This window comes from Schistocerca cancellata, chromosome 9 (genome assembly GCF_023864275.1).
Source record: "Schistocerca cancellata isolate TAMUIC-IGC-003103 chromosome 9, iqSchCanc2.1, whole genome shotgun sequence".
Lineage (NCBI taxonomy): Eukaryota > Metazoa > Arthropoda > Insecta > Orthoptera > Acrididae > Schistocerca > Schistocerca cancellata.
The window spans coordinates 371,556,432-371,582,884 of NC_064634.1; the positions used below are offsets into that span (position 1 = coordinate 371,556,432).

The window sequence follows — 26,453 nt, forward strand, 5'->3', positions numbered from 1 at the left end:
GCTACGTGGCGGTGGCGTTACCAATATAAGAACCTAAACAGCCTACTTACATAGCCTACTTACATAGCCCCCATGCCCCCACAAAAAATTTTACAAATTGTTTTGGGCAGTGGCCAATAATGATTTCATAAAATTTTTCATAATTACAATAACAAAGATATCAAATTCACACACTTATTATTACAATGTTGGTCAAAAGCTAAAATTTTCTCACAGTCCATTAAAACAGTCCAGATTGTTCATCACTGTAAAATTGCAGTGTTTTTCTCAAAGTCCGAGCAGTAAAAGAAAATGCATACGGAAGTAGTGGATTTCCATGGAGTCTTGAAGAAGAGGTGTTGTCCTTCCCACGGAAAGACAGTGCTGACTCTTGGCACACTGATAGATAATGGGCCACAACAGAGCAAACCCACAGCAGAGTCATTCGAACTTTTGAAGAATATTGGTAGGTAGGTCATCACAGAGCAGACCCACTGTAGTCCTGGTAGAGAGTGTGGTATTGGTGGGCCACCAGAGGTGCAGACCCAGTGCAGTCCTTGTAGAAATAATGGTATTGGTGGATCATCAAAGGTGCAGACCCACTTCAGTCCTTGTAGAGATAATGGTATTGGTGGGCCATCAAAGATGCAGACCCACTATAGTCCTTGTAGAGACGGCCAGCAGCCATCTGTTGTGACTGTGCAGGTGCACAATCACAATCGAAGAGTCTTGCGGACAATATAGAAAGTCCATAAACCACCACTTGTGCACTCACAATGTTTTTTGGGACTGTCCTTAGAACCAGCAATGCTGTTATCCAGTCCCATGCTGAATTATTAACACATGTGCAAACACTAACAGTCCCTACTTCTTACATATTGTCCATATACTATGACCAACAGAAACGTGTGCAGTGAAATGTAACTTACAAGTTAATAATATGATGAACTGGTGTCAATTACAATTTTATAACATAAGAATACAATTACAAAGGTACAAATTACATCATTAAAGAACATAACAATACAGATAAAATTTGTAGTACAAGCTTTACAAAAGAATAGAAATAACATATACATCAGTGTTACAGGAATTATGACATGAGTACTTACATAAAAGATCAGAATAACTTTTGAAACATCAACTTTACACATGAGCATTAAAACAAAACAGAATAAATAATGTCTAAGTATATTTACAAGGTAAATAACATATTATTAATGCCAATTATATTTGAGGACAACAGTATTCCTCATCATAGTGAATGTAGCTTAGTGTTAGAAGAAGAAAATAATTCAATGAAACAGTACACAGAGACAGGAAGAAAACAAATACAAAAGGGTACACAAACACATAGTGGGATAACACAAAAGGAAAGGACAGGGTTTGTTTTCAGTGTAATAATTGGTACTGCAGTCCAACCTAAAACTTCACTCCATAGATCTTTCGTCTTATTTCGATATTTGCTCCAGCCAAAAAAATCCTATCCAAGCATGCTTTCTGTATTTTTCTCGTATAACCTCTCAGTGCATTTCTTCAAATTCATCGCAACTCATTCTATTATAGGCTACCCCCTCTTAAGCTAACTTAAATCTACTCAGCTCAGATGCTAAACTAAGGGACGAGGCAATGCAGCAGCACAAAACAATTAACACGAACAGCAATGACAAAAAAATTCAAATTGGCAAAGTAAGCAACAATATTACAACTAATATAAGGCAATGAGCAGCAAACAAGAAAAATAAATCAGTAGTAAACTAGCTTAGCAGAGTAACACAAAGTCAAATTCAGTAACACTATGCCTGGCAAACAGCAGCAGCAAATGAAATAGCTTATATCTAAACATGACATAGCTCAAGCAGAAAAAATATTACAGTAAAAATGGCCATGTTTAATACCTATGTCACAGCTTAACACGAGAGTGATGCATCACAAAAGCTTACTCTACCAAAAAAAATTACCAAGTAGTTGAAAAGAAAATTATGTATGCAGTTCCTGTGAAGGGAAATGTCTTTGTGCTCCCCCATTTTTGGGAAATGTATTACAAAATTAGTATTTACTGGATCTGTAGACAGAAATTATTTATATTAGTACATCTATAAAATTCTATTTTAACCAATGCTGCAGTGCAGCTAGAAACTAGATATTAAAAAAAATGTACAAAGGAAGACATGAAACATCATTCATTAGCCATATGGCATTTCATAAAGTAGTAAAAAAATCTCTCAACTCTCGTAGAAAGATACTTGTCAATATTCAGGTGTGCAGATGTAAGAATGTTTCCAAGTAATAAGCGTGTCATATTTGCAATGCTTTCCACAAAGGAATGTCAATAGCGAGGATAATGGCCTCCCTTTTTTTTCTCTACCTGTGCCTCTGAAAAGGCACACCCAAATGACTTGTTCTCCAGGCGTCTGACACAGCTGGGTGCCCACGACGCATTACGTGCAGGTGGTCACTTAACTTTCTTATGGAAATATTTACAACAGCAGTTTCCGCTACAGTGACAGTCTCATATACAAAATTTCACAGGTCGAGAATTTGCGTTGCAAATGTGTAGAAGCAAAATCTTACGAATGTAACAGTGTCCAAAAAATTTTCGCCGGCATTGTGATACATTCACGCATTTACACACATTTCATAACTCTTAAAGTACGATTCTTGGTTTCCAACATCCTTTTTCACAAGTCAGAGTCCCTAACCACTATTCATTACTCCTTACCTTATTACACATATATATATTCGTTGACACGTCAATCTTGCGACGACACTTCAATATTTCATCATAATAAATACATAGCATAATCAAATTACTCATATAGCACCAGCTTATTGATCATAAACATACCGCAACAGCATAATACACATAGTCATCGTATTAATAACATCATAACACCTCAGTCAACTCTCAAAATCGTCGTAGCTTCCTCCAATAATTTCAAAACCTAAAAAAATTCTCTGCTCATGTCAAAAGTGTCATCTGCCTCAAATGTACTTTAAAAATCGTGATCCCATACCAAATATATCATTCAAAGCTCTCATAATATCACAATGGGTCCGAAAAAATATGAACAATTTAAACAGTACAGACAAAATACAGTTTCATAAGTGTGAAGTTATCCAACTGTGTAATTGTGTAAACATGTGTCACTGATGTAAAAAATGTTTATCTCTCAGTTAAATGACCAGATAGCTGTGTAATTTATGTGTTAGAGGAATATGGTACCGATGTGTAAAGTTGTATAAGCAAATACCGTATTAGCTACGGCTCCTTGTGCTTGCCAAGCACATAGTACACAAAGTAGGCGTGTACCCCCCTGAGGATTAATGTAATTATACCCTCAGGTGTTACAGATTACAGCAATGGAATGAAATGTATCATGGAAAACCTTTGTATCTTTGTAATTTAAAAATCTTTAAAAATAAATGTTTTAAGTACAAAATTAATCACTGAAATGTGTGTCCTGTAGCGCTACATGTGCGTCTTGGTGTAAGATAATCTCTGTGGAAGTTTCGTAGTTATTTTCCTCCAAAAGCTGAGTTCTGCAGAACCCAATGTACTTACCTCATGATAAACAAAAGTGAAATGCTTTGCGTATAAATATCTTAGTTATTACACTTATTGTTGTGATGATGAAAGTACTGTGCTGTAACGTATTGTTGTGCTACAGAAAAGGCTGTCTCCTTGTAGCTATACCACAAAAGTTACTACTAAAACATGTTTTACTTTCCAGAATAATTCAGAAAAACTGTCCAGATATAAAACAGAAACACTGCAAAAACAACATTGTAAATTGTCACTCATTAGTAGTGTCGTGATAAAATCGTGTAGCTGTCACATAAACTAACCACTGTGTCATCTGGTATCTCACAGAATGTACTTTAAATGCAGAATGTATTTTCAAGTAAACCAAAATGTTGCATTAAAATCTCATTAGCAGTATATGTTCTAAGTATGTAAGCCATATATTCGTTACGTAATCGTGCAACTAACAAGGAAGAATGTATAAATAACAACACTGTGTCGTATGTTCACAATAACAATGCATTCACAATTACTTGTCTAAGTTACCTATGTTCTTAACTGGATAGTTAGTTAGCGTTAAAACATAGTAGCATGTTAACAGTTTGTAAGTGTGACAAAGAGTACTAGTAACATGAAGTGAAAAAATTTTATAGCAAAGACTAAATTAAAAAACAGTTTATCTCACAATAAACGGTTTTACATGTGAGATGGGGTGTAACCCTTTGCTCTTCTCAGTACGCAGAGTTTCAACTTGAATGTAATTATCATGCGGTATTCGTCCGTAAAGAATACTGGAAATTTTCTCAAGGTTAGCGTCAATGTTATTTTTCCCTGAGCCAGCGGTTGCAAGTGGCTGCCTGCGGTGCGAGTCATTGTCTGTTTCTTTGTTGGCGCACGTCGTTATTGGGATTAGGAGACATAACATCTACAAATTCGCCTTGCCGAGAGGGACCAGCCCAGTTTAAATCCCGCCAGTTCTGATGAAATTCACGTCTGTCATTACGATCACATCGTATGTCGTCATGTCGGTAGATTCCATAGTTTCTTTCTTGTCAGTTAAGTGGTGGAGAATTTCTCCCTGAATTATCACTGCACAGTGGACCGTTGTGTCTGAAGTTATTCTGTCTCCCGTGATAATAATTGTTCTGGTTGCCAAATTGTCTGTTTCTATGAGTGTCTCTGTCATATTCATTACTACGGAAATGCGATCTCTCTCTGTAACTATTACTCTGCCAGTGGTTGTCATACGGGTGGTGTCTCTTTTGGTCACGATTTACGTTGTAAGAATAGAATTGTCGTGTTCAGTTATTGTTTCTATCGTCACGGAATTGTGACGGATGTGACCTGTAGTGATTGTTTTCCTGTTTTCGCATCGCACGGCTGTTTGTGTCTATTTCTAATTCTTGTAAGAGTCCCTGAAAAGCTTCAATGTCGTCTGTGCGACGCCCTACCAAAATAATATTTCTTAAATGTTCAGGCAATTTCATTAAGCAAATGCGGATGAGTTCTGAAGGGCTGTATGGGTTTGAAAGATATTGATTCTTATGCAACATGTCTTCAAAATATGTGACAAGACTGGAAAATTCAGATTGTTCAAAGCGTTTCATCATCATGCTATGTTTTACTCGGTCTTGTGTAGCTTGAGACCAATATGCTGAGAGGAAGGCATGGTAAAATTCTCCTTCACTGTGGCAATCGTGAATGACCGATCGAATTCTTACAGCTGGTTCATTCTCCTAGTAGCCACACATAAATTCTAACCTGTGCTCCAATGACCAGTTGGGAGGAAAACAATGAGAGAATTGTTGGAGCCACGCTTGTGGATGAATGTCGTTGGCAGAATTCTTAAACGTTTTGAATTTACGTGTAGTAATGAAGAGATTATAGTCAAAATCATCGTGTCGGCGAGTAGCATATCGGTCATTGTTATATCGTGTCGGCGGTTCGATCTCAAAATTCGGTGTACCTTGCCAATTTCTTTCATAATTTCCGAAGTTCCCTGAGTTATTATTTTGTGGCTGTTCCGTATTTCTATGTCCCTCTTCCCGTATTGGAGCGCGAGTGGCCTCTGAAATACGTAATTCTTGTATTTTCTGTGTCACCTGATCTTGCACTTCCCGGATTTCTCTTTGATGTTGCGTATTAATTTGATTCTGATTTTGTTTGAATTTCCTATTTTGTTCGCACTCTTCTGTGTCAGTGATGGCTACAGGTCTTGTGTCATTCAGATCATGACCTACCTTTGCAGATAAGTTAGTGAACTGATCCGAAAGTTCGGCTACGTTCTCCGATAGTGTACTTATTTCCTCAGTGTGTTTTTCTGAACCAAGTTTCAGAGTGTCCATTTCTGTTGAAATCGTATCTACTGTGTCCTTTAAGTTTTCTTGAGTTTTTGCAAGTTGTGTAACCGAATCGGCAGATGCAACTGAGTCAATTTTAGCTTGCAAGGTGTCGTAATTTTCATGAACAATAGTTTGGAGTTCTTTTATGGCTGCTTCGTGATTCTGTAATGCATTTTCATGCCACGAAAAAATAGGTTGAAAATGCTCACAAATTTGTGTTTTTACATCATTACATACTTTTTGACATTTCGATTCAATGTTATGTAACTCAGTAGTTAAATCTTCACGTGTTTGTTCAAGCTTATGTTCCACTGACTCTAACTTTTGAAGCTTTTGTTCCATTGTGTCTAACTTTTGAAGATTTTGTTCCATTGTGTCTAACTTTTGAAGATTTTGTTCCATTGTGTCTAACTGTTGCTGTGTTTGTCTCTGATTTTGTTCCATTTGTTGCATTAGCTGTAATAACAATGCATTAGTGTCTGGAATCTGTTCCTCTACGCTTTTAGGCAGTGCATTTGCACCGGCAACATTCACATTTTGACAAGCAGAAAATGTGTCTTGACTTATTTGAGAAAACGGTGAGGACCCAAAACCTGAATCTACAGTATTTGCAAAATTGGGTCCTGTCATTTCGGATTCCTGAGGCGAGCTGTTGCCAAGCGATCAATCGATAATGCTTCCCTGTTCACTAATTGTTTCACTGCCTACGCCATTGTTTGCCGCCCGCTCCATTTCCCTATGGACAGTTACCAAATTACTACTTCGAATGTCTGTTAATTCACTACACAGTGGTGTTGATAAGCTACGCTCGTTGTCACTATTATTTCTCTGTTTACTTTGGAGCCTAGTGTTACGTTTTTCACACGCCATTATTGTCACAATATTTCACACGACAACACAGAAAAACACAATTTGAAGAGCAAAAATAGGGGAACACATTAACATAGCACTGAAAATATTATCTAGTTAATTGCAAGCGCAGCTGCGAATTACTTGGTGCAAGTCTACATGCATGCCACAACTGTTTTACTGTACAACAATGAAAGACTGCAACTACAAAGGAGATTCTCTCTACAATTACGCACTAGCAATAAACAAAATCTACACTAATTACACAAACTACAAGAAAAATCAGAAGATTCCAGTGAGGTATCCTCGGCTAAGGGTCGACATATGAAACGTCCCCTTTGAACATTTATACATGGCTGTGCTTAAACTGACACACAATATTTTTAGCGCAACGCAATCTGACTTTCAGAAATCCCTACAAAAGAATGGCCCTGACTAGCATTAACCTATGCGTTTCACAAATCGCTTACCTCACAAAAATCTTGGTTACTCGAACTACTGCAATATATCGAGCGCCACTACTGCCAGCTAAATAAAAGATTCAAACTACGGAAGGCCCTAACTACTGATAGGCATAGTTAGCAAATGAAAGATTTTAATAGAGAACAAGCAATGTATTTACCTTAATAATCATAATATATATGCCATCCAGTCTTACAAATTTCAAATCTCCGCCATTTCTCTCCCCACATCCACCACTGCTGGCGGCTCACCTCCAACTGCGCAACGCTACGCGCTGTTCACATCCAGCTGCCGCTGCCCAACACTACAATGGCAGACAACAATGCAAACTGGCCACAGACTGCACACAGCACAGCCAGTGATTTTCATACAGAGAGCGCTACGTGGCAGCGGCGTTACCAATATAAGAAACTAAACAGCCTACTTACATAGCCTACTTACAAGATTAGTTGTTGTTGAATTGTCTCCATAGCTCACAAGAAAGCAAAAGTGTTTGCGTACGCCCGTAGGCCGGGAAAAAAGGCGCGCAACAAGAAGTACTCAAACACGGCACTGCTAGGGTGATCTTGAAGCAGGCGATCACAGCTCACGTTTCAGGATAAGCGGAGATGGTCGCAGCGCGAAACGCAAGCCATCTAAATGCCGTAGCCTGATCAGGATCGTAGAGAGCAGCGGTGCGATCAGCGATGGTGCAGGCTAGATGGGTCGGTAAGGCTCAGTGGGTTTGATGCACCACTGCAGGGCCATGCCTGCTTGCAGACAACAACGCAGTCGCAGCATAAACGCGCCCTAACAGTCCTGTGAGAACGGAATTGCCAAAGGAAAACAAGGTCCAGGATTCTAGTCACAGTCCAGCACACGGTTTTAGTTTGCCACAAATATTCAAGGCACGTACTCCTACGCTCCTCTCCAGAGTAAAACATTAATACTGGAACTTTCACATCTTTGCATATCGTATCTCAGAGGTTATACTAATGCAGAACTGTAGGCCAATTTCATGTTGATTATGCTTCTATAGCTGTAGCACGCGTCAATGTTTTTTGCAGTGTGAACATTTGCTTAAACTTCAAGAACATATTTTGCATAAGATTTGAATGCTCATAAGGAGTGCATGCCGTTTTCTAATGTCCCTTCTGTAAAAAAAACAGGCTGTGAAAGTTACTTCCGTGTTGCGGTAGTCACAAGTTTGCGAAACTATCGCTCTCTGAGATTAAACAACATGATGAGCAAATTGATAACATATTCGGAAGACCACTCTTTGAGCCATCACGCTGGTGTATAAATGTGTTTTCGTACTTATGACGTGTGCCGTGTTAAAGAAAGCAATTTGATACCGAAGATCGAAAAGCGCAGAAACACTACTGTGCCATTCCAAGTGAAATATTAGAACATAGAATGGACAAACGGCAGGAGATCTGGAAGGACGAATCCAGGATGAACACATTACTTTTCCTTAAGAAATTATAAATTTGTTTGAAAATATGGCGACAATCAGAATGATGTGGTGTGTGGACGATGTGACCTATTCTACACCTTATTTTAGATCTATGTGACATTGCTATGCTGACTATACTTCGACGATGCCATTATGGCCTTATCACTTTCGGACTTTGTGTAGAAAAGATCTGGTCTGAAACCGGTTATCTTCAAAAGAATTGATTTAATGATCAAATACTGGAATAAAAAACATTTAATCAGAATGATAATTCAAATCACAATCTACTCTTGCACCTGATATACACTAAAGCACCGGAGAAACTGGTATAGGCATGCATATTCAAATACAGAGGTGTTTGAACAGGCACAATAAGGCGCTGCAGTCGGCAACGCCTTTATAAGACAAATAGTGTCTGGCACAGTTCATACATCGGTTACTCCAGCGACGATGGCAGGTTACCAAGATTTAAGTGAGTTTGAACGTGGTGTTACAGTCGGCGCACGAGCGATGGGACACAGCATCTCAGCATCTCCAAGGTAGCGCTGAAGTGGGCATTTCCCCTTACGACCATTCACTAGTGTAGAGTGAATATCAGGTGTCCGCCCAAACATCAAATCTCCGACTACGGACGTAAAAGATCCAGAAGAACGGGACCGACGACGTCTGAAGAGAATCGTTAAATGTGACGGAAGGGCAATCCCTCCGTAAATTGCTGCAGACTTCAACGCTGGGCCACCAGCAAGTGGCAGCGTACGAACCATTTAATGGAACTTCAAGGGCTCTCGGAGCCGAAGACCCACTCGTGTACTCTTGATGACTGTATGATACAAAGCTTTACGCCTGGCCTGGGCCCGTTAACACTGGACAGTTGATTACTGGAAACACGTTGCCTGGTCGGACGAGTCTTACGAATTATATTGAGTAGATGGACGTGTACGGGTATAGAGGCAATCTCGTGAATCCATGAACCTGCGTGTCAGGAGAGCACTGTTGAAGCTGATGGAGACTCGGTAATGGTGTGGGGCGCGTGCAGCTGGAGTGATATGGAACCCCTGATACGTCTAGATACGACTCTGACAGGTGACACGTACGTATGCATCCTGTCTGATCACCTGTATCCGATCATGTCCAATGTGTATTCCAACGGACGTGGCCAATTCTGCTACAGAGTGGCCCCAGGAACACTCTTATGAGTTAAATAATTACGCTGGACACCAGGCATGCACATTATTCAACATACCTGTGATGTTTTGCAACGTGGTGTTCGAAGACATTGCCAGCCCCTCGTACTCTTACGGATTTATGTACAGCCCTGCACGACCCATGGTGTCAATTTCCTCCAGCACTAATTCTGACATTCGTCGAGTGCATGTGGTGGCACATATGTGTGCTTACGTGGGCCGTACACGATATTAGAAAGGTGTACCAGTTTCTTTGGCTCTTCAGTGTATAATTTCGAACAGCAAGTTCCTCTTACACACGCAGTCTTTAAGAAAAGAGAAATATCAATGTAAACAAAAAGTTTCACTTACACAATCAAATATAAAACGCCAAATAATAACAGAAATAACTGCTATTTATAGCACTAAGTAGGCTGAAGTCACTCTTACCTCCACAGGCGCCGCTCTTAGAACTTAGGAGTGAACAAATTATAGCCATACAAAGTTTTAAACGGCCGTAAGGTAATTAAATAAAACCCACACAAGTATAACAATCGAATTAAGTGTAGGTTCGTAAATTACATTAAACAGCAACCAAGGACAAGAATCACTCCTCTGAGCAGGAGGGCAAGTCTGGTAACCTTGCAATGAGTTACAAGAAGTGTGCAACTAAGTTGGGAGAATCTGACTATCAAGAGAAGTGTATTACAGATGGAACATGAATGTTCAAAACCTTACGTTTAGAAATTATCGTATCAAGAGTAGGCAATATATTCTTATCTTTGTTACGTCAGATCACAAAACAGTGCAATATCGAAAATGCAGTTGCTTAAAAGTATCCATCAAACAGAAAATTCGGGAACGACAATTTGTTTAGGTGCTGCAGCTGGAATCAAAAGTCCAGCGAGAGCCAATGACCACTGAAGATGCCGTCCGGCTACGTGCACTCACGGAAACACAGGAGTCTATATACGCGGGCAAGCTCCCTGTCAGTTACCGTGTCACGGCTCAGATGCCAAGGCTGTCAACAAATAGGATACACATTACGACACTAAAGTCTAGAGCACCAGCAATGTGGTCTTCAGGTCTTTCAAAACTTAATAAAGTAGCGTAACCCTCGCTAAGTAAGTTCAGTGAATAGGGCTTAAACCTCTTAATTAAAAGCAGAAATTTCAATTAATCTACTAAAACTGCTAATACAAAAGGACGAGACACTTACTGAGCGCGGTGACGCAGTGGTTAGCATATTGGGCTCGCATTCTAGAGGACGACGGTTCAATCCCGCGTCCAGCCACCCTGATTTAGGTTTTCCGTGATTTCCCTAAATCGCTCCAGGCAAATGTCGGGATGGTTCCTTTAAAAGGGCACGGCCGACTTCCTTCCCCATCCTTCCCTAATCCAATGAGACCGATAAACTAGCAGTTTGGTCTCTTCCTACTTAAACCTAACTAACCTAGGGACATCACACACATTCATGCCAGAGGCAGCATTTGAACCTGTATCCGTAGCGGTCGCGCGATTCAAGACTGAAGCGCCTAGAACAGCTCGGCCACAAAGGCCGGCCAAAGTGATTTGTCTGAAGTCCAAAATATTATGATCATTGGCGTTCTGGCTAAGGGTGGACGTACTGTATTTCCGAAACAGCTAAGTTTGTAAATAGTTCGTCTGCTATCGTGGTTAAAGCGTCCAAGGAAAATGGCGCTATCCAAAACCCGTGTCGTTCTAACGCACTGTGGACCGTAGATGTCAGGGATGAACGACAGCTGCGGAGATGTGGACGAGCGAATACACGTGTCTCTTCAACGAGCATTTAGGGAACGTTGGTGCTTATGGAACTCCGCAGCTGAGGCCTGGATCACGTATCCATGCTGGCTGCTGTCCATAGGTGACGGAGGCTGAAATTTTGCACGCCAATGCCGCAAGTGGACGTGCACTGAGTGGCGAAGGCGTCCATATCAGATTAATCACTTTTTACGCTCCGTCGGGCAGATAGCCGTTGTCATGTGGGGCGTGAAATGCCTGACACTGAAGGGTGTACTCCGGAGGACGGAGCGTTATGGTTCGGGGAATGAACTTGTGATCTCGTCAGTCTGGACGGCAAGGTGGATCAACACAAGCGTACATCTATCTTTGGAGGCCATATCCACTCGTACAAGGATTTTTTTCCCTCAACACGACAGCATCTTCCAACAGGACAGTGCAACGTGTCACACGGCTCTCAATGTACGTGCGTAGCTCTAACACCAGGACGAGTTTACATTCTTGCCCTGGCCACCAAGCTCCCAAACTCACCCCATTTCAACCCAGACGAGAATCTGGGGGAACATCGATAGGTCTATTCGGGCCACGGATCCTCAGCCGAGAAACATAACGCAGCTGGTCACGACGTTTGGGGTCGGCATGGCTCCACATTGCGGTCGCTACCTTGCAGAACCTCATTCACTGCCTTCCCGTACGTCGCGCATTGTCAATGCTGAAAAAGTGGTTATTCGGGCTTATCACAGGTGGTAACATTAATGTGACTTTACCGTATATAATGCACTTTTAATTATCGGCAGGCATGAGTTTAACACGTGACTGTGTTTACACAGTGCAAGCCTCTAGTGGCTCAGCCCTGATGAAATCGACAATACAGTTTTCTCTAGCGATAAATGTAAGGCGGAAGTTGGATGTGTATTGCCGTATCCCTGTACGTTGCAGGGCGAAAACAGATGTTTGACACATTGTCCAGAGATATACATCAGTGAAATAGCTGCACCCAGAATTATCTGCACCGTTTTCTGAAGATACAAAGTGTTCATTAGATGAATCTGTAAAGGCATCTCAATTTAGTATATAATTAACTAGAACACCTCATGCGTTAAATTTCCCGCACTGACCATGATTAAGAAGTTATACTAATGTGAGCCCTATAAAATAGCACACAGCGCCACATTTAGGAAAATGGTTCGCAGGTAATGAATTACACAATTAATGTAGACAAAAAAGCATCTGCAGATAAAGAAAGTTAGTTATGTCTGTCAACTGTTGCGAACAGCATTATGGAGCAATGAAAACTCATCTGAAATTTAAAAGGGCTACTATTTTATGTACGGAAGGCTCGACTTCTATGTAAAAAATTTGTTTAGTTTGATATGTGGAGACTACACATAAATTACGGTTGTACTTGTTTCATTTTGATTTCTGAACGTGCCATTTCCAGGATAAAATATTATTCTGTATAGATACTGATAATCTAATGGTCAATTAATTGCGCTCCGTAAAAAATGATCATTTGTTGAGACAACGTTTGACACGTTTGACAACTCTAGACCTGCGTCCACATGCTCTTACGGTATCATGTCAGGCAAAATGTAGGGACCCGATTGATTAAGATTGATTAAGAATTACATGGTCATGGTCTAAATCGTGTCATTACATGTAACCGCTTCAGAGTAACTTGCATTGTTTTCCCCCTTCCATATTATTCGTTTCAAACTGCATGCGACGATAGAACATTCTTCAGTGTAAAGAACAGCATTAAACTCTTTGAACAAGAAGGGTGCTGGAGGAAACCATGTCATGTCGTCCGAGTTGTTGCAAATTCTATGTTGTGGAGCTGCCTAAAGACTCAGATATATCGGTCAGCGGCAATGTTGAAATAAGTTGTTAACTAAGAGAGGATCCAAATCCCTTTCAGTGCACGATAGAGTGTTGTGCCTTTTTTGGCTTGGCAGCTGTTGTAACAACTGGTGGTCTTTACATAAGCTGTCATATGTATGGGCAGTAGCTCGATTAAAACGTAACATGTTGATGAATAATGTAGCCACAGTGAAGAGAAATGTGAAAAAGTTCCGTTTTCTACAGCTAAATCTACATCTGTACTCTGCAAACCACGGCGAATTGCATGGCAGAGGGTACGTCGCATTGTAATAGTTATTAGGGTTTCTTCCATTTCCACTCACGCATGGAATGCTGGAATAATGATTGTTTGAAAGTCTCTGGGCTTACTGTAATTGTCGCAATCTTATCCTCAACACATCTTTGTGAGGGACACGTACGTGGCCTTATTATTTTCGTTGAATGATCATTTAAACCGGTTCTTGAAAATTTGTTAGCAGACTTAGTTTACGTCTATCTTCAATGCAGTTTCTTCAGATCATCTGTAATACTTTTGCACTGGTGAAAAAAACCTGTGACAAATCATCGTGCTGCCCTTCTCTGTATACTTTCAATATGCCCTGTTAGTCCTATTTGGTAAGTGTCCCACACACTTGAGCAGTATTCTAGAATGGAATCCACAAGTGATTTAAAGCCAATCTCCTCTGTAGAGTGACTGCTCCACTCCAGTATTCTACTACTAAATAGAAGTCTACCACTTTCTTTACACACAAATTATCCTATGCGCTCATTCCGTCTCATATCCTTGCAAAGTGTTTGACACAGGTATTTGTATGAGTTGGCTGATTTATTCCGTGATTCAATAACGCAGCCATAGAATACATAGTCGTTTTTCATTGTGTGACGTGCACAATTTTACATTTATCAACATTTAAACCAATTTGCAAATCTTTACACCACACTGAGCCTCTCCAACATCTGACTGAATATTTATGCAGCACCTTTGAGACTATACTTCGTTATAGATAACTGCATTTTCTATGAGATTCTGAAGTTACTATTATATTGTCCGCAAGGTCGTTAATTCAGAAAATGAATAGTCAAGGTCTCAACACACTTCCCTTTATGTAGACGGGTGTGACCTGTGCTTTCCTACATCTACTGACCACGGTGTTTCGTTCGAAGGATCTACGTTAGATTACAGATAGAAGAGGGACCAAGTCAGCCGCAAATTCAGTATAGATTATGATAGGGATGCATCTGGCCCTGGAGATTCGATCAGTTTTAATGATTTCATCTGTTTCTGATATAAATAGTGATTGTACTCAGCTTTTCAGTGGTACGAGTATTAAACTGGGTCGTATGTCATTCCCTAGAAACTGGAAATTAACTTTGGTACCACTGACAGCCTTTACGTACGACTATAATTTCATTGGTTGTCGTAGATCGTTTGAAAGTATTCTGCTATGGTAGTCATTGAGTCCTTCGCTCATTGCTCTCTTGACAACAAAACGCGTTTCATTCTGTATATGTCTGTCTACAGTCCTACGCTTACTTTTACATCTAATATGCAGTACTCGCTGTTTCATTAGAAGTTTCTTGACAGTGTCTGTATACCACAGAGTGTCCCTCCCATTATGAACTGCTGTAATCGCAAAATAACTATGCAGTCCATAGTGAGCTATTCCTTTACTTTTGGGTCATAGTTCCCCTACAAGTTCCTGCCCTTTGTTTCGAGTACATTATTAAGATATGACACTACCGATTTTTTAGCTAGTTTACTGAACATACATATATAAATTTCTCTTAGTTGTCCTTTGTACTTTGGTAATTATTATTGCCACAAAAGTGTCATGGTCACTTATTCCAGTTTCGGGGATGACATCCACAAGGAGCTCAGATCTATTTCGTCTCATTACACCCTATATATTTCCATCAAGCGTGGGTTTTCTAACATCTGATGTAGGTAGTTCTCAGAGAAGATATTCAGTAATGTTTCACAGGGCGTCTTATCACCCATACCACTACAAAACTGTCATTTTTGAACTGATTGTTGGATGATTGAAATCTCCACCGATGATTACAATATGACTTGGGAACTTACATAAAAGTGAAGTGATGGTTTCTCCAAAGTTTTCTGTTATATCACGAGACGAGTCCGATGGGCGACAGAAGAATCCAGTTACTATTTCATGTACGCCCCTGATTATGAATCTTGCCTCAACAGTCTTATACACAGCTTCACTTTCTATCTCAATGGGTTTGAATTTCTTGTCTACTGCGACAACTACACATCCTCCATTTGTCATTAGCTTATCCTTTCGATATACAATTAAACTTTCCCCAAAAATCAGGTTCCCAACATCTTTCTGTATTTAATATTATGCGAGCTTCACTGCTTTTCAGGAGCAGTTCGAACTCTGGTACTTCATTGCGAATGCTTCGGCAGTAAGCCATAAGGATTTTAATACCCTCAATTGTGGGAGGCCTTTCTTTTGTTCTTACACGGATTCTTGACTCATAACCGAAGGACACTACCAATTCTGGGGGACAATGCTGCAAATTGTGAGGTTCGTTGAAACTCCAAGTGGATGGCTGATCTTCTCTACATTCTCTGCCAGTCGTTGGAATGATCCTAGTATGAGCTCGGAGCCCAGACGACAGGCGTCAAAAGTTCCAACGTGCGCCACAGTCTACAGCTGGTCGCTGACAATGTGTCAGCTGTTCTCGCACCGTAGATGATAACTCACGAGACAGCTTAGCCTTTCGCGCGCGTTTCATCCTTGCTACCGTCCCACGTTCCATTTTTATATGACACTCTTGTTCTGCTGTAGGAAACTAAATAAAGAACACCTGTGGCGACGTCGTCCCTGCTGGGCCGCCTGCATTTGAGCTAACTTCAATGCTAATTTACTAGAAAACGCCGAAACGTATCGAATTTTTCTCTTAATAATTATTTCTGAGCCGTGCTCACTCCGAACTATGCGTTTTCTTGAACTTGGCTGTCTATCAGTGTTTGGTTTCCCGCCATTGTTGCGGTTATGCCATGGTTCTTCCTCCTTCTACGTGTGGCAGCAGCGACGTGTATCGATAATTGCACCGTGTACCATCTTTGGTCTTGTGCATATAGTTCCCGGCTAGGGCGTCTGCGGGAGTCGGACGGTTGGTGCGGACCAGGGAGGATCTCCATGTGGTGCAGTCAGCAGGGTCCACTGGCGGTCCCTGTCCAGTGTCGGAGCGCATGTGTAGCTGTCCGACAGCTAGGAGCTTATGGCTCACCGACCCAGGACGTCAAAGTTGAGTGGTGTGTTAAGTACCCAAGCCACATCCGTTCATTATGTGTCGTTCGTTTGCTGTTGGGAAGCTTTTCTTGTGAACAACACCGAGTGTTTGTAGTGGTGAAATCGAGGTCTGGTGGAGTTAACAATATTGGTTCACTATAATTCAAATGCACCAGCGGAATTTTCTGTCTTGTGGCCGTTAGTGTTCCGGTTGTCTGCCCTGGGCACTAACGTAATTTCAGGCAGCGTCCTTTCCTCACCTGTTGTCGCTGCCAACATGGTGTGTAGTTTTGACAGCATAATACACATTTCATTGTGGACCATAAGAATTAGGTCTTTGAGTTTTTATGTGCCGATTAGTGGCGAGCAAGTCGTTTGGTCGGTCCGTCTGTGACTGTCTCTTGGGTTACCGACTGATCAAGTGTAGTTGGGCCCACAACCTGTCTCACCTAAGTGAACGTTAATCTTTCGTGGGCAGCCCCCCTTCCCCCCCGCCATCCACCGTGGAGGCGTCTCAGTGTCGTTGTCTGTACTGTCCTTTTAATGGGTGTTTAATGGTCTGTTGGTAATCTATTATAGCCAATGTTTTAAAAGAATTTTTTTTATTGTGTTTTATGTAAATCAGTTTATGTAGATCAACTGTGGGCCTTCAGCCGCTTAAAGCCTTACTCTCAAAATTTCCCCTTAAGCGAAAACGTTGTGGCCTTCTGCCTTGAAAGATTACGGTAATATACTTTAAAATTTTGAAATTTAATTGTGGCCTTCAGCTGTTTGTATTGTACCTTGCACATGCTTGTTCTAACTAGTTTTGCCTTGAGGCTTTCCACCCAGCTATTGCTATTGCTATTGCTATTGCTATTGCTATTGTTATTGCTATTTTAACTGCATTTTTATCTTGTTGATTTTTAATATTTCTTGTTCCGAGGCCTTAGCCGTCAAAGAATTGCATTTTGAAACTCGTAGTTGTAAAGGTTCGGCTATGTGCGGTTTTGGTGTAAAGGTGTTATTAAATTACAACAAATTACAATTTTGAGTGAAACTGACAGACACATTATTTGGCCCTTTCCACAATCCTAATCACCTGCCCAGCGGGTTTAGCGGGCGTATCAATGTCTCTGCACAGATTACCATGGAAACGTCCACGCAAGTTTGTCAAACTTCCTGATCACCCTGTATAGCATACGACAGTCATTCGTAAGTCGTATTTCTGGTTTGGGTTGAACTGGTCGATAAAGGCAGAAAGACGTCAGTCTCAGCCACCTGTCATGAAAATACTAACTGGAAAGTTCAGTTTTGATTCACTTAGTTAAGGAGATTTTTCTCCTATTTGTCTTATTACCTTGCCTGAAAGGACTGTCTGGGGAGCCAACATTATTGATTACATTCTTCTTGCATCAGCATCCTACCTTACTCTTTACTAATAACATTATCACTGTTAGGACTGTGATGGACGAAGGTGAGCCTAATTAAGAGTGCATGCGTCATCTTAGAATCAGAATTGTAGCTTTCAATGCTTGCTTCTGGTGTGGCCAGGCCACAGACTGTTTCTCCCGCTGTTTTTGATCGTACGTCGTGTGATTAATCAGACGCAGGAAGGCGCACAGTGTACAATTTTCTACCAACCTCTCTTTCGAAGTTTTGTGCGATAAACAAATCGGAGGCTGAATAACTGCACTGGACTTTTTAGCTCCGACCCCATTGTGAAAGCGTTTGGTGCCACAGTACAAAGGATTTTGGTTGGGAACCCGGTTGGTCGTTTAGGTTTCCTAATGTAGTTGATACGTGCAGTAATTAAAATCAGTTATGAAGGAAGTTACGCAGGTTAATTTCGCGTGCGTAAATTTTTCTCGATTTTCAACTTATTTTCTTGTTCGGCCATCTGCTTTTTCCATTAGCGGCGCCCCTTAAGATTTCGTGATTGTACGCCACAGATTCCCTTGAGCAGAATGAATGGTCACAAGTAAGGTTTGACGACAACCGAACGCAATTCGTAGGAAGCAGTGTTGATCTTATCTTCTAGCTTTTTCCGATGACTGCTATAGAGAGTGCTGGAGTTTTTAATGTACTCAAAACATAAACGGTGTCCTGTCTCTGCGATGGCACGATTCTTTGCGGGCAGAGTAATGTCCATGTTGTTCAATAAGAATCTAATCCGGGTAAAGGAACATAATGTTTTAATTAATATGCTTTTCATGGAGTATGATTTCTTACTCTTTTCTCGTACATGCAACCCACAACGCCTTTCTACCTCCTGTGGTTAAGGAGAACAACATTCCCCATTAGAGAGATGTTTTTTTCCTTTAATTATCAATGAAATTCATTCCCTGATTCGTTGTAGTCAAGTCATTTCGTATAAGCCGTAGGGCGAGATGCCGATATGTTCTCTTACAGACTGCAGACGACATTACACTTATTTGCGTTAATCAATAGAGAGGCGCTCTCTGCTATTGGTAGGAAGCACAATAGCTCCACCAAGACAATTTTATATGGCGAAAAGTGTATCCCACGTTAGAATACTGCTAAGGTTCAGAATTAAAGTTACAGCCACTCACTCAGATAATAAAAATAGGATTGGGAATCTTTCAAGGTGTCGATGGAGATTGTCTTCAATTCAGACAAGCTGGCAGTGATTAAGCTGTGTTTCGCCAAGAAATGAGTAGAAATGTTAGAGCCATAGTGTTTATTTTATGATAGTCATGCATTAAACAAATACATCTGATGGAGCAAGAAACGCAGATCAGCTGTGGGCCTGCGGACGTCACACACCGGTTGCAGAGCGGATCCAGGAGCGCAGGTTGCCGACGCTGGCGTACACAGCCGGCGCAGACTCACAGGTCTTCGCTCCCCAGGAGACGATGCCCACCTGCATGCTGCCGCTGACCAGGGGGCCGCCAGAGTCTCCGTTGCAGACGCTCTTGCCGGCCTGACCAGCGCACACCATCCGCGCGGTCACCTCGGAAGAGAAGAAGCTCTGGCAGTAGGAGCGGTCCGAGATGCTGATGTCGACCTTCTGCAGGGTGGAGGCTGCAGGCCCGCCGGTCACCGTCCTCCCCCAGCCGGTCACCGTCACCGCCAGGCCAGCCGCCGGGTCGTAGCCGTCAGAGGGCAGGCCCACCGCCTGGGCGTTGCTGCCGAGCAGCGACCCGGACACCTGTCAAACACACAGAGACGTCAACAACTCGACGGCGTAGTACACACAAGAACAATACTGGGACCCATACTTCAAGAGTGTCGTGCTCAGAGGTCCAGCCCACAGCCGCTACCAGTTTGCTCTCGGACGAAACGAGCCTGCGGGGTCATCTCACGGGGTGGTCTCAGCAGGGAGAAGTGTTGCGATCTGCGATGTATGAGTGGGGGATAAGAGGCGGTGCCTTGTTGAGCACTGCGGTGGAGTGTGATGTATTGGTTACCCATCATTTATTCATAGAAGGGTTCAAAAGGAAGGAGAACGTGTGAAGATAGCTTGACGCAAAAAAAGAAAGAAAAGCTAATTATTGGTGAGCATGATCAAAGTTGGCGTAAGGTTGAGATGAACAGGTGAGGCGGAGGACAGAGAGAGAGAAAGCAAGAGGGGAGGGACAGGAATACAGACTGGGAGAAGGGCGTGGATAGATAGTGGGAGGTATGATGAGATGCACACGGAAATGTAGCCGCACGTAACAGCGAAAGTGCTGCGAGTGTAGCACGTTGTGCAGGAACTGCCCTCTCGATCGTGACCCATAAAATGTTAAATTGTGGATGGGATTCATGTCGGGCCATCTGGGTGCATAAATGTCTGCAAATGGTCTTCATATAGCCGAATATGAGAGGTTCAGTTAGACCAGAGGACCCAGGCTATTCCTGCTCACACCATTATGGACCCACCACCAGCTTGCACAGTGTCTTGATGACAACCTCGGTCCATGGCTTCGTGGGGTCTGCGTCACAATCGAACGTTACGATCAGCTCTTACCAATTGCAGTCGGGGCTCGTCTGAGTAGGCCACGGTATTACAGTCGTCTAGAGTCCAAACGACATCTTCACGAGCCCAGGAGGCACTGAAGGCGATGTTGATCAGTTAACAAAGGCATACCCGTCGGTCGTCTGCCACCGTAGCCCATTAACGCCAAATTTTGCAGCACTGTCCTGACGGATACGTTCGTCGTACGTCCCACATTGATATCTGCGGATACTTCAGGTAGTGTTGCTTGTTGTTTGTTAACACTGCATAACGAGCTGTTAGCAAAGGCACGTTCGTCGGTCTCGTGTCACCTTAACCCACTAACGCCAAATTCCGTCACGCTGTCCCAATGGATACGTTGTACGTCCCACTTTGAGCTCTGCGGTCATACCACGCAGTATGGCTTGCATGTTAGCCCTGATTAACTCTAAGCAAACGCCGCTGCTCTCGGTCAGTCGTTAAGTGAAGGCCGTTGGCCACTGCGTTGTCCGTGGTGTCAGGAAATGCCTGAAATTTGATATTTTCGACATTATACTGACAATGTGGATTCAGAAATACTGAATTACCTATCGATTTACGAAACACAATGTCCCATGCGACTTGCTCCAACTACCATTCCACGTTCGAATGCTGTTAATTCTCGTCGTGTGGTCACAATCACTTCGGACACCTTTTGACATGAATCACATCTGTACAAATAACAGCTTCCCCTGTGCATTGCACTCCTACCCAGCGTTCATTACCGTTGACCTTTTAACATATCACGCCTTTTTCAGCTGCTAAAGAAGGTTTTTACTGTGAGCAGACATCGTTTCTAGCTCGAAAACAAACGGGAAAAATATTCGTGCTTCTCACGAGGTCACCAGAACAATTTTCAGAAAACAAGCATGCAGTTCGAGTTCCATATGAAATTTCACTTCCGCTGTTGTCATTTTCAACGAAAGACGATCACTTTTACACTGGTACAACGTGGATGCTCTTCTTCTTATACACAATAACGTGACTGTCAGAGAACGACGATTGAACGTGTATGTTCACTGAAACTATTTTCGCGTATTAAGTTTCATTTTCTCTTACTTGTAGTTCTGATATTGTTTTCGATTATTACTCTTGTTTGTTGTCTGGATTTGACTTACCCAAATTGTTATAATGTTATATGGGGCAGTGTAACGAAAACGAGGCTGTTGGAAAAAAGTAAATAAACTGTTTATTATATCAAAAGTAATTGCCAGAACAGTTAACACATTTACTTCGCTGTGCCACAAGACGGTCATTGCGTTCATTGTGAAATGTCTACGGTTGATTAGGGAATCACGGTAGTACCAAGGCGTGGACCTCTTCGTCCGAAGCGAACCGAGATCAACAGATGTCTCTGTTAAGAACTCTGAAAATGTAGATATCACATTGGGAGGGATCGGCACGGATGTGTAAAGTCTTCCCAGCGATATTGGCAACATATGTATTCGTATTTAATTGAAAAGGTCATTCCGAGTACGCTGTAGAAGATTCGTTGGGAAGCCCTTACACGTCCTCCATAAAGTCCAATCTCTCACGACTCGATTTTAACGTTTTTGAAATCCTAAAGAAAGACATCCGTGGTCATCGATTTGTTTCGGGCGAAGAGGTGTTCAACTTAGCACAGTCATGTTTCCGTAGACAACCGCGAACATTTTCCCTTTAACGCATTGGTTGTCGTGTCCACAGTAGAACAAATGTTTCTCGGCGATTATTTTTGAAACAGTAAGCAATTTACGTACTTTTTTCCCAACTCTTTCGTTTTCTTTTGTCCACCTCTTGCAACAATGTAGGTAAGTCAGACGTACAAGACATGCAAGAGCCATTTCACAAGTGCAAGCAATGAGAAATAAAACTTAATATGTAAAAATACACTCCTGGAAATTGAAATAAGAACACCGTGAATTCATTGTCCCAGGAAGGGGAAACTTTATTGACACATTCCTGGGGTCAGATACATCACATGATCACACTGACAGAACCACAGGCACATAGACACAGGCAACAGAGCATGCACAATGTCGGCACTAGGACAGTGTATATCCACCTTTCGCAGCAATGCAGGCTGCTATTCTCCAATGGAGACGATCGTAGAGATGCTGGATGTAGTCCTGTGGAACGGCTTGCCATGCCATTTCCACCTGGCGCCTCAGTTGGACCAGCGTTCGTGCTGGACGTGCAGACCGCGTGAAACGACGCTTCATCCAGTCCCAAACATGCTCAATGGGGGACAGATCCGGAGATCTTGCTGGCCAGGGTAGTTGACTTACACCTTCTAGAGCACGTTGGGTGGCACGGGATACATGCGGACGTGCATTGTCCTGTTGGAACAGCAAGTTCCCTTGCCGGTCTAGGAATGGTAGAACGATGGGTTCGATGACGGTTTGGATGTACCGTGCACTATTCAGTGTCCCCTCGACGATCACCAGTGGTGTACGGCCAGTGTAGGAGATCGCTCCCCACACCATGATGCCGGGTGTTGGCCCTGTGTGCCTCGGTCGTATGCAGTCCTGATTGTGGCGCTCACCCGCACGGCGCCAAACACGCATACGACCATCATTGGCACCAAGGCAGAAGCGACTCTCATCGCTGAAGACGACACGTCTCCATTCGTCCCTCCATTCACGCCTGTCGCGACACCACTGGAGGCGGGCTGCACGATGTTGGGGCGTGAGCGGATGAGGGCCTAACGGTGTGCGGGACCGTAGCCCAGCTTCATGGAGACGGTTGCGTATGGTCCTCGCCGATAACCCAGGAGCAACAGTGTCCCTAATTTGCTGGGAAGTGGCGGTGCGGTCCCCTACGGCACTGCGTAGGATCCTACGGTCTTGGCGTGCATCCGTGTGTCGCTGCGGTCCGGTCCCAGGTCGACGGGCACGTGCACCTTCCGCCGACCACTGGCGACAACATCGATGTACTGTGGAGACCTCACGCCCCACGTGTTGAGCAATTCGGCGGTACGTCCACCCGGCCTCCCGCATGCCCACTATACGCCCTCGCTCAAAGTCCGTCAACTGCACATACGGTTCACGTCCACGCTGTCGCGGCATGCTACCAGTGTTAAAGACTGCGATGGAGCTCCGTATGCCACGGCAAACTGGCTGACACTGACGGCGGCGGTGCACAAATGCTGCGCAGCTAGCGCCATTCGACGGCCAACACCGCGGTTCCTGGTGTGTCCGCTGTGCCGTGCGTGTGATCATTGCTTGTACAGCCCTCTCGCAGTGTCCGGAGCAAGTATGGTGGGTCTGACACACCGGTGTCAATGTGTTCTTTTTTCCATTTCCAGGAGTGTAATTTGTTTTTCCTCGTTCATTCTTTGCTGTCCGACAGTTAATTTACCAAGAATCAAACGAATAGCAACGATCGTCTAAATGTAGAAGTGATCATCTTTCGTTGTGAATGAAGCAGGCGGAGCTACAATGTCATATCGAAACCGAATTGATTGTTCGTCTTTGTGAATTGCCGACGGGAATGTTCGATTAGCTAAGTGTCATACGCCAGTTTGTAGAAATCGGGATATATTGTAGCTACTGAGGAATCCTGGCTGAGACTCTTTGAGGACGCTACTTTTTATGGAATTCAGTGTTGCTTACTCTCTAGATTGGAAAGTGTGTCTCACTGTATCAATATTTTGGCGATATGCATGGTGGCTACGTATCACAGACTTATTTCCGAGGTGTCAATTAGTGCCGCTCACCTGGATAACGGAAATGTCGTAGTCTGTTGTCTCGCTGTCGTACTGCGCGTGCATGTAGCCAGAGGACGCCTGCAGGACGGACCCTCCGCTCTCTCGGACTGAGCTGCCGACCCGGAAACTCATCCAGGACAGAGCGACGCCGTCCACACAGTGGGCCGCCGACAGCACCCAGCTGGAGCTGATGATGGACCCTCCGCAGTTGTGCGAACCCAACACCTGGAAGGACACCTGCCACGGGTAGTCGGCGATGTCCGCGTTGGTCCCCCCAATGATGCGGCCTGACGCCTTTGTTCCCCGCAGGGCTGGGGAAGGCAGGGCCAGGGCAGAACCCAGCAGGCACACCAAGAAGAGGGCGAGGCGCTGCATTGTGGTAGCGGCGGCGGTGACTCCCCGCAGCTCCATCCCAACACTTTATATACCATCTGATGTGCAGATAAACTGCACAATATAAGTTTCGTCATCCCACTTGAGCTAAATCTCTGTCCTTGAAGCTGTGACAGTCAGCGTACTTCACTCAGTGAGATAAGCCAAGGCGATAAAGTGCTAGCTTAATTTCGATACAGGGTCTTGAGAAATTACTTCTTGCCCATGATGAAAGTGTTTCTTTCAGAATGGAGACGTAGAATAAGCTCTCTAACATTTACCCACTCGACGAGGTTGGGAGATAATCTCTATTTGCTGATTGCCTGTTCATCTGTCATTGACAGCAAACTGTCATTGACAGTTTGCTGTGAATGCTCTACAGGAATGTTGGTCATTGTGTACATGAAAAATAGAATAGAGTGGTTTCCGTGGTAAGAGCATTTCTCACCTTGGCCCTCGGAGTGTTAAAATAAAGATTTACAGTAAATCGCAAGTTGAGAGAAGTCGGACATGCCTCCATATGTGGGCACGCTATTATCTGTAACCAGCCTGTCAAAAACTTGGTTATTACAGTGGGTCATGCTCTGAGCTGATCTGGCACTGTTCATGGTCATTCGCTCGTTTGGTAGGGACATTAGTCTTTGCGGCATCCATAAGCGTAAAGATAATCGTTTCTCACTGACGACTGTGAGTTCCACCATAAGTTGTTCAGTCGCCTAGTAGGAAAGGTTTGTTTACCTAGCGCAAACAGACAGATTTTCTTTGCAAATTATGAGCATTATTTCTTGACGTGTCTTTTGTAGGTGACTGATCAGCGCTTGGGCATTTCTAATTTCATACATCAGATACCAGCTTAAACATGATACTTGAAATTAACTTGTTCCTCTCGTACGGCTTCAAGGTTCCATCGATCTTGAGTTGGTAATCCAACGGGCGCACCATTATCAACAATAACACATAACAGCTAATACATTCTCGAAGTTAATCCAGAAATTAGTAGTCACCCACTGCATGAAACCAGCTTTCATCCGAGAGCTAGTCAAATACTGCCAATCACATATTTTTCTATGAATAGAATTATAAAGGCATTCTTAAAGTCCATTTGTCAATAATAGCAAACACCTAACACTACTTGCATAGCTTCTCATCGCAGTTTTGCTGTTGTAGCAGTAGCATTTTAATTTCTCCACAGATCACTTTCACAAGAATGCAGAACATTTCATGATATTAGAATACAGTTGCAACAAAAATAACATAGTTCATATATATAGTCGGCTGCAGCCTCATACTAAGAACGATCACATATTCGCTTGAAGACTTTCGGCAAACCATATAAAACCTAAAAACGAATGGCCAGATGAGGACTGAAAATCTAGTCTCTCGGCTACTATGTAAAACAGCGCTACCTCATTCGGTTTAGCCAGTCGCGGTGAACGAGCGGTTCTAGGCGCTTCGGTCCGGAACAGCGTGACTGCTACGGTCGCAGGTTCGAATCCTGCCTAGGGCATGGATGTATGTGATGTCCTTAGGTTAGTTAGGTTTAAGTAGTTCTAAGTTCAGGGGAATTATGACCTCAGACGTTAAGTCCCATAGTGCTCAGAGCCATTTGAAGCATTTTCTTTTTCAATTTATCCATAGTCCACACTTCAAAGAAGTTAACAATGTAAAAGTCTAGTGCTACACTGCTCGTCCATTTCTCACTTACAACGACTGCACACACTACAGACGCTACACTCGCGACACATGTGCAGTATAACATTAAATACATTATCAGCTGACGACATGGCCAAAGCGAAGA

General features: G+C 42.9%; 1 protein-coding gene across 1 annotated transcript; it reads right to left on the minus strand.

Moving 5' to 3' along the window:
- Nucleotides 1-19,313: 19,313 nt before the first annotated feature.
- On the minus strand, nt 19,314-24,668 carry LOC126100645 (trypsin delta-like). The gene is made up of 2 exons (XM_049911274.1): nt 24,293-24,668; nt 19,314-19,788 (listed from the first exon to the last, which is right to left on the minus strand). The coding sequence occupies exons 1-2, from the start codon at nt 24,656-24,658 to the stop codon at nt 19,396-19,398; spliced, it is 759 nt and encodes a 252-aa protein (XP_049767231.1). The 5' UTR covers nt 24,659-24,668; the 3' UTR covers nt 19,314-19,395.
- Nucleotides 24,669-26,453: the final 1,785 nt, after the last annotated feature.

What these genes read in the sequence shown, in the direction of transcription:
- LOC126100645 (XM_049911274.1), bottom strand. Translation starts at nt 24,658, where the DNA reads ATGCAGCGCCTCGCCCTCTTCTTGGTGTGCCTGCTGGGTTCTGCCCTG. An exon ending in ACGACATTTCCGTTATCCAG is followed by an intron (nt 19,789 to 24,292) that starts GTGAGCGGCACT and finishes TGTGTTTGACAG; the next exon opens with GTGTCCGGGTCGCTGCTCGG.